At 40.0% G+C, this 13,083-nt stretch overlaps 1 protein-coding gene across 1 annotated transcript in view; it reads right to left on the bottom strand.

Annotated features, from left to right (window-relative positions):
- Positions 1-8,046, bottom strand: part of EMC2 (ER membrane protein complex subunit 2) — a 46,911-nt gene extending 38,865 nt beyond the window's left edge. Inside the window, exons 1-2 of the mRNA XM_084306679.1 lie at positions 7,950-8,046; positions 2,893-3,006 (exon numbers count right to left, since the gene is read on the bottom strand). Of these exons, the coding sequence (XP_084162805.1) occupies positions 2,893-3,006; positions 7,950-8,037 (202 nt within the window). The 5' untranslated portion in view covers positions 8,038-8,046. The remainder of the gene's footprint in view (positions 1-2,892; positions 3,007-7,949) is intronic.
- Positions 8,047-13,083: the final 5,037 nt, after the last annotated feature.

Below are 13,083 nucleotides of genomic sequence, written 5' to 3'. Positions count from 1 at the left end.
ATCTTTTAAACAGATCCCCATTAGGACATGCTCTCTGATCAGACCTGGAGAACAGCCATTTGGGCTAGAATGAAAACAAATTTTCCTTAACTGTTTCACTGCCAAAAGTCCTATAAATACCGTCTTCTTCCTGGAGCTGAACAATGTCTCTAAATCAATGACAGATTATAATAGTTCTGTTTTAGGCCTACCGAGTTCTTGAATGTACAGAACTTAACAATACAGCTACACAAGTGACAGAAAGTCATGCTATGGCAGAAGGAAACATGTAATGCTGCAAGTACTGACTGCATTAAGTTGTCTGTAACCCTTCTTCCCCATTGGAACCATCTGTAGTGCATATATTCTCTTTTTACCATATAACATACATGATCTTTTCATGAATGTAAAAATACGTTTTTTACATACAAAATACAGATAACATAACACACAATTTAAATGCTGTATGTAAGTTAAAAAAAAAATCAATTTTATAGCTTATGAACAGCTCTCCTCATTAGAACAAACCTCTACTTTGATGCTCTATCCCTAATACATGTCAATGTCAGATATTTCACAAAAGAACATTTGCAACAAGAGCCTGAAATAACCATTTCAGGGGTAGGTATGAGTTTTTCTAACTTGTATTAAAACTTTCTTACTTAAGCTTAGTAAAAAATAACACAAAGCCAAGGGTCTTACTCTTCTACTTTGAAATCTAATTCTGTAAATTTGGTCTACTGAGTGTCCAAATGAATCCCTAGTTTTCATGAAAATTATGAAGTGGATAATTATACCCTCACCCTTTAGGCTCAAAATTCAGTTAGCTATTTTTATTTTTAAAACTTCAGTAATGATAAAATCCTCATTTTTTTTTTCCAATTATATTGGATGCCTTCTGCCTGGGGACCCAAGTTACATGGATATCCAAATAAATGTATCCCACTGCATTCACTATTTTGCCTTCTGTACGCATTCTGGAATTAAACATTGTAATATCCAGGTTTTTTTTTTTTTTTTGAAAATACATTAAGCAACAAGACATCCATTGTATACAACTCATTTACCTTTCATAGCTATCCAATAAAGAATTCTATGTGAGCTATAGGTCTCATTGCTGCTGCTGTTTTGTTTTTTAAACTGCACAAAGTTGCCATTCTGACAGTACTTTTAAAAAAAGGGAACCCAATTACATACATAAATTTTAAATACTTTTATCCATTTGCTAAGGAACTTAGAAAATGAAGCTACTTAATCTAACAAATTCTGAATGTCAGGTTTATGAAGCAATAAGATACATACATCATGAAAAGGTCGTATTTGACACTGACAAGAAAGGAATGACAAGTACTGACTTTGCTTGTGTTACTTAGGACAGTGTTTCAGAAGGACACTGTTAAGATCTGAGAGGAATGCCATGATCCTAGAGGAATACCAAGATCTTCAATAATGGCTCAATAAACTACAATTCCCATAGATTATTAACAACATTGTAATGAGAAAGTAAAATCAAAGTGTTTTTTTTTTCTATAGCAGAGGGACATGATAACAATTCTTTTGCAGGTCACTGTATTAAGCCCATCCTGCAGCCTACCAGCAAGTGCATTCATCAGTTACAGTGTAAGACAAGCACAGAACATTGTCTTCAGGTACTGAATCTCCAAACACTTCATGCTTCACTGCTATGAAGTCTTTTACATGATACATGTAACACATGAATACATGATTGATTCTTTGGGTAGATTATCCACACGTTTATACCTGAAAAAGTATAACATTGGTGACTAAGTTTCTGAGAAGTGAGCGAGCTTCACAACAGAATTACTGCCCAGAGGTTCTGCAAGGCAGAACCAGAGCAAAGTACTGACATCAAGGTCTACTTGTAGAACCACAAAGTCTACTTGTAGACCACAAAGCCAGCACCAAAAAATGCCTCACCTGATAAATTAATGAAGCAAAATGTTTTCCTGAAGTAACTATGTGAATTCTGGAACACTGGATGCAGTTAGCTATTCAAAATTAAAGTTAACTTACTAAAGCTCAACAAAGTTATTAGTATATTATAGCTTATATTAGTAAATACATTGCATTATTGTGGCTGCAAAAATCCACTAGGTTCTACACAACAGCAATTAAGAAAAATTCAAGAACTAAAATAAAAATGTATTGAAATGAAGTCTATATAAAGTTATCTGAACTATAAAGAAGGGAAAATACAGAAAAAAGAATGAGCATTAAAATAAAAACCTGCCTGTGTGACACTTTGTTATACTTTGTTTTCTATTATGCTTACAGTACAGAGTGCTATTATACAGTTGTGACATGTTTCCAAACAATTCTTTTGCAGTACGAAACATCACATGCCAAGTTTCTGTCTCCTCCTGTCTATGAAGTTAGTATAAGGCAGTTAAAATAATGTAAAAATAATAATTGCATGGATAGTGGAGATGTAGAGCTAATCTTCATCTGTAGTATCACAAATGTAATGATATAATAAAAATGGCCTTAATATTAATTTCTGCAGCATGTATGATTTGATTAAGGAACAGCTTTCTCTATTATAAAATTATCCTTTTAGATGTTTGCTGTGCTGTTGAAGAACAGAAAATCAGTCAAATGACAGCTACATAAAAGACTAACAACTTCACATAATCATCTAACTCGTAGTATAGCAAACTAAGTGTTCTAGCAGGTAATTTTTCCATCTGTTTTCACTGCACCCCATATTTGGGAAACAAAATCTGGGAATTTTGGCAGCCTGATATAATAAAAAGTTAATATATATTCTAGCAACACCAGCAGATACACAAAGGCAACACAGAGGTATAACACAGAGTCTGAAAAGAGAAAAACAAAAGCAGACAAATGCATAAAATCTAAAAGCAATGAATGCCGTAAAAAATGTTTCCTTACTGTCATCTCCAAGCTTAGAGGCATATTCATTAATTAACTCTTCGCCAACATCCACTATCTGTTCACTGTTTCGGTAGTTTTCTTCCCTCCATTTCCTCATTTTATCACGCATATCTGAGGGTAAAGAGGAAAAGAAATCAGACTAAAATATTGCGATTTCCAGTTAGTAATGGAATTTGAAATTTATTTCTTTAAATTATGCATACGAAGAATGATTTAGAAAGCAACAGATCTGAAAAGGTGACTTCCATCAATAGAAGAAAACTACTAGAGAAGAGGTAGACCTCTGGAATTGTACCTCGAACCTTGCTTATGCTGTAATATAAATAATCAATTCAACTTCTGAGTTTGCAGGCTATTTAGTTAATATGCAGTTAAAAAAAACAAACAAACAAACAAACAACAAAACAGCACACACTCAAAACTGACACATGGTTACCCAATAAGTAATACAATTTCATGAACGTTACCCAGTGTTAGGAAACACAAGCTTCAGGAGTTTTCTTCCAAGTAGTATTACACTTACATTTACACACCATAACCAAAATTGCATTTCTGCTCCATATGAATACACTTTCACTTGAAGAAAGAAAGTATTAGAAAAACAATGAGAACTCACTCACTGCTCATTTTTTATCAGTGTAGGAAAAATGTTATGAAATTCTGTTCCAAAGAATCTGCACACTCATACCAATGGGAGCTGCAAGACAGACAGACGTGGAAACGAAGTGTTTCTATGTCAGGGAAGTGCTCAGAGGTGAAAACTCTCATTGCTCATCTAGATAAGATAAAGGCAGTTTCCTTTAGCTTTAGGATTTTTGTTTGCTTCCAGTTCCAAGAGTACATTAACTAGGAACTGTATCTCTGAGTCTGCGGGCATACTCAAGGTCATGCACCCAGCATCACCCAGCCTAGGTTTTATGCATCCTTTGGATTAGAAAATTGCTAAGAATGACTTTGTGCACATACTTACACTTCTATACTATACTATACATGCACGTGTCCCATACAAAAGAACACATTTTGGTTGTACTCAAGGAAAACAGTTTTACTATTAAGTAGTGGTTTTACTCCTAGGAAGGTGCCATGAAAACCACTGCCAGTATTTTATTTAACTTTACAACAGCTGGAAAAACAAACACAATGACAGATCTAAACACTGTCAGCTTTTCTTGCACTTCAAAACACACAGTTAATGTAACTGACAGCTAAAAATTCAGCACTGACTTTTCTTCCCTCCACCTGAAGTCATCTCGGATCACTCATAACACTGTTATTGTGCTACATTTTGCGTTTTGAAACTTGACCAAAACCACCACAGGGTTACGTTTCATACGCATGAGCAAAGTTAAACGGCTCTAGACACATGATGGTCCCTGGAAATTCAAAGTTAGACAGCAAGAATGTGAGAGAACATGAACAGTCACAAAACTTTACAAGCCACACGCATAAAAGCAAATAAGTCATCTGATTCCTAACTACACATGTACTGGGAAATTATCAATGCCTCCTCTGCAGTCCAATTCCAAATGGAACAGTTTCTAAATTATGTACTAATAGAACGTACATCTACCATTCATCAACCAGTTACTGAAATCTACCGCAGTGGAAAAAAACAGAGCACAGCGTGTCAGACGACGACTGAAAAAAACAAAGTAAAACTCGATGTTCTCATTCATGTGAATCCATCAAAAGGCTCATTAGTTTTAGAAGCACTGAATTCTAAACAAAAGGTAGAAGAAAATGCTAAAAACTGTAATAAAACTTACCAGGGCTTTTTACAGTGTTGTCAATTTTTTTACTATGAAAGCTATCAAAAGAGTCAGCCTCTAATAACTGAAGTCTTAGAGGCGAGTGTACAAAGGTTATGTAACACAAGGTTGGACAATAGCACCCTGGGATTAAGAAATGTCTAGTTTTAATTACAATTACTCCTCAGTTGTGTATGCAGGTTGGTCTTGAGCAACTAATGAACCTGGTTTAGGTTCTCTGCCTATACGTCCCAAAACATTTTAAGTTCAAAGGAACACGCACACTTGCCATGAAATCTGATGTTCCCTAAAAACGTGCATGCAGTCCACAGGAGGCCAAAGGAAATAACCCATATTTTATTTTTCTTTCTGTTAAGGTGTCAGTTAATTTGGCCAGAGCAAGCAGATACTAAGTACTCCTCCTATAAGGATTCTTACTTTGATTCTTTAGTTGGACCATAGGTTTCAAGTCCTCAGTATCTACCTCACATTCATTCTTCTTCCCTAACCCCCTAATCCCTGTTTCATCTTTGAGCAACATGTAATTAAAAACCACCCTGTTTAGAAAGGACTTAAGACATGAAGGACACTTTTCAGATAAATATCAACCATAAACCTGGTTGCAAAATCAACCGTTCTGTTCAGGTTCTTTCTTAGGGACTAGGTCACAATGCTACTGGATCATCCCATGAATTAAAAGCCTCTTTGTACTGGGGATCCATTGAAAAACACAGGGAGTAGAGAGAAAAGCCTTCTTCTCTGAGAAGAGTCTTTGTGCTGCCTGTTGCAAGAATTTATTCGCTTGTTAAGAGATGCAAGATCAAGTAAGAAAGAGAAAAAAAAACACCACAATTTTTCAAACATGTGCTTCTGAAACAGGTATAGACCCCTGTACCAACACGGGTCTTCAAGGTCAAGATGCTCAAATGGCTTGAGCATCCTACACCCCCGATTTGCAGTCTTGTGATACTTGGAAGGAGACTTGGAGTCTCCTTCTCTGGAGATACCCAAACCCGCCTGGAGGCCATCCTGCGCAATGTGCTCTAGGTGATCCGTCTCGGCAGGGGAGTTGGACTAGATGATCTTCAGAGGTCCCTGACTACCTCAGCCATTCTGTGACCTTTACATTAAAGCCACGTTGCCTCTGCAATACTCTCAGCCAAAACAAGGCAAGGCTAATTACAGAGAACATGTGTACAGCCACTGCACATTACTGGTCCGCAAAACATCCTACTTCTCTTCCCAATCACTGACACTTCAGAAATGAGGGGAAAAAATATAAACATCTGATTTTATATTTGAAACAGTTTATATTCAGGCAAAGGAAAAACGGAAAAAGTTATTTTCACGAGCTGTTTTCAGAGCAACTTTTGGGAAAGCCTAACAATAAAGCTAGTAATACTCCACACAACTTTCCTTCCCATGCAGCGGCCTCCCCACGAGTCTCTATTTCGGTTGAGCTTCACAACTGTTATTACCTTCTCACAAGACACATAAAAGCATTGGCAAGCCATCTTTTTCCAAAGTGCTAACTAGCCTAAGGACATCAAGGTAATGCAAGTGAGCATCAAAGAGAAAGTTAGCTACAAACAAACCACCATGCACAGTGGAAAGGAAGCCCTCTTTTTCATCCTTAAGCATTTCTTTTCTATACCAGACAAAATATTTTCTGAGATTAATGCAATTTGACCTGAAAACTAAACATTTCAAATTCCGTTCTGTTTTGCTTTGTAGTCTTTTAGAAAAAGGTGCTGGCTACCGACATCTGCTAAAATATATCCCATGCAGTGTTCCTCCTCTTTCCCCATTCTACAAAACCAAACCAACCAACAATCTATGCTGAGCATCGTTGTTAACTTTTTCCCCCAACTGCTTAATTATTTTTTCATAAACAATAAACAAACATCAACAACAACAACAAAAGACCACACTGCTTCTCCCTAACAACACGTTATCTTCTCTCCCATAGAATATTTGCGACTCATTGGACTATTTAGCTAAAGGTTATTCCTTTATGGACAAAACTGATTAACTTGTTCCTGATGGGAGACTAATGGGCTCCAGTGCTATATGGACTTGCATTTGAACATGTGCTGCTTATGAGATGAGCCACACACAATTTAAGGTAAACCATAGTTAACTACTGCTATAAAAAATCATTGTGATCAAATGGATATCAAAATCTGTAAAGCAGGCTTTTCAAAACCTTGATGTTCGTCTTCAAGATCTAGCAAAATATGAGATAATTTTCAGGCATTCAAGCCAATAGTGGTTTTCTTAGATTGGAAGATACTTGCTTTTTTATCCTAAACCTTGACCTAAACTAATTTATCACTTTTGAGGCTTTGACTAAAAGAAAAAGGGTCGACCATAGGTACAACAGCAAATTGATCAAGTATTGACATACTTTATCCCAATGTGTTTGGGGCAGTGGAAGAAACAGAGAAGCCTTTTCTTTCAAACTGAACCCCGGGCTTTCCACATGCACATACAAGGGCAGAGCAAATGAAAAAAAAAAAAAAAGCAAAAAAAAAAACAAAAAACAGTTTCTGGCCAACAGTGGCCACATCCACCAGGAACCTTGCAAGAACAACCTGAGCTGATGCTGCAGTGGTTCAGAGCTGCAGCTCCTTGTGGAGGGGCTTTGGACAAAGCACCACCAAAAGCCCGTGTGTAGCTTGACTACCAGTAAGAAAACTAATTTTTCCTGAACTGCTCTTACCAAACTGATAATGGCCATGAAGCATAGCTTAAAATGTGGTAGGGACATAAAGTTCAGCTGGTGTTTATATAATTTCTGAATAACATGAGTGGTGAGGAACATATCTTGGGACGAGATGGTGGCAGCAGCCAGCAGGGCCTGGATCCAGCGACCTGTGCCTCTGGCGGCACCACCAACAGCCCGGCCGGTATCCTGCTGGGCTCTGCAGCGCCCTGGGCCAGCAGAGCTTAAACACAGACCTGAACGAGTAATTAAACTTGGTTAGAGCTCAAAAAAACAAAAAAAGCGAGCTGACACGAACTGCTGACCCGGTTCAGTTGCTGTTTATTTTCTCACAGGAGCACAAGGGGGGAGCAGCAGCGATGCCCCCAGAGGAGCGGGGGGGTCCTTCAAGCACAGGGGGGACCCGCGACCCCCTCAGGCGTCCCCGGCCACCGGGGCCAGCACGTCCCGCGGGGACACCCCGGCCCCTCGCGGCTCCCCCCCGGGTTCTGCCGGGATCCTCCTCCGGCCGCAAGGCCCCCTGCCAGAGCCGCCCCGGCCTCCCGAGCCGCCCGCCCCCGGCTCCCGGTCCGCGGCGGTACCTTCCCAGGTCACGTCGTACATCTCCGAGACCTTCGCCATCTTGGCGGCCGCCCCGTGACGCGGCGCCGTGACGGCCCCGGCCCTCATTGGCGGCGATGGCGGTGGCGGGGCGAGGCCGGGCGGGGCGAAGGGGCGGCCGCCGGCGGGACCCCGCCTGAGGGACGGCGCTGAGGGGTTGCTGCCTGCTCGAGCCTAGCACCAAGGGTCGGGAGGAGGTTGTAGGGCGATCCCCCGAAGAGCCATTCTCGGCAGAGAGTTAATAAAAAGCTGGCGCTTGGCCTCTTGTGGTTTTGGTGTTTTTTTCTTCCCCTCCGCCATTTGGCCGTGTGTACCCCCAGGGCCGTGTGTCCCCCTGTGTCTAGCAGAGCTGCTGTATTTCACAGAAACACAGCGAACAGCTCTGCTCGCCCTGACCACTGTTAACACGGCTTCCATGCAGGCCCGCCAGGCGAATGCAGTGAGCAGCTCACCGAGGCCTCCTCATCAAGGCACCAAAATCCATGTGTCAGCCCTAGATGTTACCAATCCTAATGTCCCACAAGCTCAAATACAAAGCCATACTGAGCTAGATTGAAGGCCCACTCCGCCCGGTGTCTTGTTTCCTGCAATGTCCAAGGCTGATGCTATGGAAAAATACAGGACAGGGCAAATGTAAAGCAGTGCTTCTCTGGTCTCAGCAAATGTTAGCCTGGGACATCCTGAATCAGATGCCATTACTTTCTGTAAATAAATTTGCCTTATTTTTTAATCTGTAGATGCTTTCAACAACCAGTTCAGGTGTCACAAAGCTTTACAATTTAAACACACGCCTCAGGAGGAGGCACCCGCTTTTGTTTGCTTTAAGCTTATTAGCTACTAGTTTGTTTCATGCTCCCTGGGCTGGTTTTGGAGAAGACAATGAATGGTGGATTTCTGTTCATTCCTCAAACCACTTGCTGTTTTAAAAACCACCAAGATGACAAATCTCAGGTGCTGAGTCAGAGAAGCCCTGAGATAGGTTGCAGGCAGAGCTCTGCTGGTGACCCACAGGCTGTGTTATACTGCATTAGGCCACCTCTCTCTCCTCTTTATCCTTCGGCTCTGTAACTTGTGCAGGCCACTGACTATGTGGATGGAGGGTTTTGCAGTAAAGTAAGCTCTTGATTTCAGCACAGCATAAGAAATAATTGGAACTCCACTTCCAGAGCAATATAAAGTAAAAGGGTGTTCAAAAATGTTTTAACCTTAGATATGTCAAAAGGATTTATTTGTTTGTTTGTTTGTTTCAGAAAGTATCACTAGAAACTTACTTGTTTCTTGTTCACTTTCAGCTCTGACAAGAGCTCTTCTAGGAAAGGCATCAGACTCCATGATCAAATCAATCCTCTAGCTCCATCAGTAAATGTGCCCTACTATCTGAAAAATAATTAAAAAAAAAAAAAAAGAAAAACAAAAAAAAAAATCTTAAAAGTGTTTCTGTATTTATTATGTTGCTTACTTTGAGCTACGATAAACTACTAATTCTTAATACCAGCTACAGTGTAATTATGTGTAATGCCTTTGACAGCTGAAAGATCTAAACTGGAATTCAAATGATGTCTAGAAAGACTGCATATACCTGATTATTTTTCTTCCCTCAGAGGTGTTTCTTAATTTTCTTATAAATCACTGAATTGGAAGGACCACCGTTTAGTCCTTGTACAGCAGTGCTGTCCTTCCAACTAGTTCTACAATGCCTGTGTCTGTGAAGATGTCAGAAAACATATATGTATTTATTCCCATAATATTCCTGTAGGGTAGATAAATCTTGCTCCTGTTTTACAGATAGAGGAATTGAATACAGAAAGGTTTAGTGCCAGGTCCATAAAGGATTTAACACACACCTGCTCTGCACATTACAGCGTAACGCAGACATAACTGAGGTAAACTGAGAAATTAGCTTGTAGAGGGCAGTGCTTCAGGATTGCTGAGCTAGCTGTAATGCATAACGTGGGAGACAGACAAAACCTTTAAGCATACAAATCAAAAATTTTGGTCCTTTTAAAAGCCTTGTCAGCTGCCACCTGATGCTGAATGTACTGAAATTTGAGAAATGTGTGTTTGAAGTGTTTGGGAGGGGTTCTGACTCACTTCCCTGGACATTGAGCTTTGTGCTTCTGCACCTGCCCAAAGCTTTCTGTCTCAGCAGGACGTAGGAAATTGTGCCTCACAAGCGCTTGGTCCAGTTACTGTTCTCAGCGATAATTCAGACCTCTCTGTTAGCTAGATTTAGACAGCTCTCCACTTATTTTGGATTGCCTCCTAGGACATGCAGCCCTCCACCTGCATTATACATGTAAGAGGAGACTGGATCCTGTTGTTATGCACTATAAGTGTTGCCTACTGCCTTTTTCGGATGTAGTCTTGAGCAACTTGCCTAAAAACACATACATTGTGTTCTGCTGAGTATAAAACTGACCCTTCCACTGCATTCCTCTCTTCTTACTGTGGAAGAGAGGAAGAGAGAACCTTTCACACTCACTAAGAGCAGGGAATTATGGTTATGATATCCATTTATGCCAGATAGTGTTGTAGTTGGAAACAGAAATGTTTTTGGTATTAAGATTTTTCTTCTTGGAAATGAAAACAGTGGTTTTGAAAACTTTTGTAATGCCAATAAGCTCCATCACTTAATTCAAAGTTGAAAGCATTTTGCTAATAAAGCTTAAAATGCTCTAAAAAGGCAATAGTCATGTGAAATCTGTTTTCTGGATCTGACGTGTTCTGATCTTGTGCCACTTCTGCAGGAAACAACAGGAAAAGCAGTGATCCAAATTTCACATAATAATGTTAAAGGTGTTTTGAAGTGACTGATTAAAAACTGCGCAAAGCTCACAATAAGCTTGTTGTATAAATCACAGCTAATGTTAAATATTACCAATTTAAAAATCAAAAATGTATCTTTTTTTTTTCTAAACTTCTTATAAAAAAAAAAAGTCTCTTTTATTTTGAAATCTATCAGTCAGATCAATCATGAGTCAGTCAGAATTACAGTTTGGAGAGTTGACACATACCAAGGAAGAAGAACATAGTAATTGAATTTAGAGTTTACCAATGTAGAAAAGCATGGAAGTCTCCGTCTTCTGTATGAGATACAAGGCATATAGAGATACTTGGGCTCAGTACCTAAAGGATCTAGAACCTATTTTAGTTAGTAATATCAAGGTTAATTCTGTATTGTAACAATGGTGGCATCCTTCAAGTAGATGACAGGTAAGAGAAGACAACTCTGGGACATCTGTGGCACATGGAAAAATGTACATGTATAGGATCCATGGAAGCTGTGGATTGATAAAGTACATATATTACTTTGTCTTTGATGCCAACCAAATGATTCATTTGTTTGAACAGTAGTTCAAGAGTGTGGACAGGCTTCTCAAAGAGAGAACTTACAGATATTAAATTGTGTAGGGATGGTAAAGATGAGTCCCAGAAAATATTGGATGAATAATATAGGAAATTCAAGCCATTTGGATCGTATGAATTAAGGACTCTGTATTTAATACAGCTGCCTTTGAACCTGATCCTACCTGACACTTATTTATTAAATTTGGAACTTTAGACAGTACCATACATCTTGTTTAAAATTTCCCAGCATGAAAGAAAAATAGGTAAGAAAATAAATTAACAAACTTTCTGCAAGTGGATTACTATACAAGGCAATATAGAGAAAAGGACGTTTTAGCATGCTTTTTAGTTTTATCGCAGCATCACCGTGAATGAGAAATTCAAATAAAAATGTTGTAGGTCATCTTGAAAATTTTATTTATTTTTCTTTGTTTTGACTAGAATGAACTATTATTACATATTTGGAATATATATATAAGAACTGTAACATTGTGAATTTCTAGTTCAGCCTTATTCTTTCTGACTACCAAAGTAAAGTGCAAGAAGAGACCATAACCACAGGAGGTTTTTATGCTTAAGAGATCAATCTTCCTAGCTATTGACACTCACAAATAGAGAACACTCCCAGAATTACATCATTCAGCACGCCATGAAAAAAGACAAAAAGGAGACAGTTTGGGAAAGCTGAGGAAAACAAGAAATATAAATCAACTTGATGAATTGACAACACTAGCAAACCTTAAGCAAGTCAAAGAGTATTTCCTCCACAACATGGTTCTCTAAGCTATATCCTGAGAGCCTCCTGAGACTGGTTTTAACTTTGGCAGTGAACATTGCAGATCCAAGTTTCTGAGTTCATATGATAAGGTAACATGAGCTTAATTTTTAGAATTTACTAGCTCAGTATACACAAGCTTGAAATTGCCGTCCCAAAGACAACTCTCTGCATGCTTAATTAAGAATTTTTGTATAGTCTTAACTAGATCCTGTGGGCATTAATTAAGTATAAGAATCCATTAATAGTAATAAGTTGCGGAAGCTTCAATTGGGCGGGAAGTGTTGGGAGCTGTTAACTCCTATGGCTAGAATTAAAAAATCGGCAGTAACGAGTGGCCGCCGGCGGGAGCTCTCGGGAGGGCAGGGCTGGTGCCTGGGCCCCATGAGGCTGCTGCCCTAGTTTTGGTCCTAACGAACACGAAGAATGGGGCCAGCCCGATGGGGAGAGCTGTCCCAGTTCTCCCCACCAAAGGTGCTGGGTGCGGGAGGGAGGGATGTGCTGCGGTGACTGGAGAACCTAATGCCATCAGGGAGGTGGGGGATGTGGGAAGCAAGCTGGATATCCTGTATAAACCTGATGCCTTGTCTGCTTTGTGAGAGTGCCTCTCCCAGGGCAGGGAACACTGCAGTGCTCCAGGGCTGCTGGCTGTGGTAGAAGCAGGTGGGAAAGAGCCAAAGGGGGGCTCAGGGTCAGGGTCTGCAGCTGAGCGGGGCCCAGGGACCTCCATCCACGGTGGTGGGGCCTGCAGGCAGCTGTATGCCTGTAGGCCTGCGGCTGAGGAGGGTCGGATGTTCCCTCCTGCCTTCGTCTCTCCAGCTCCCAGCCCAGTTACTCATCTCCTCATAGCTGCAATAGTGTGTCACAGACGTTTGGGGTCTTTCTTGTCTGACTTGAAATAAATTGTACTGAAGTTAAGGGAATTGCAGCACTCTCCCTGGGCTCTTGGAATGAGTCTGCTCTCTGAATGTTTTTTTTAACACCCTCCTGAC

The sequence above is a fragment of the Netta rufina genome (genome assembly GCF_964035555.1).
Source record: "Netta rufina genome assembly, chromosome: 2".
Lineage (NCBI taxonomy): Eukaryota > Metazoa > Chordata > Aves > Anseriformes > Anatidae > Netta > Netta rufina.
The sequence above is the reverse complement of the archived record's forward strand: the minus strand, read 5'-3'. Positions and strand labels throughout refer to the sequence as shown.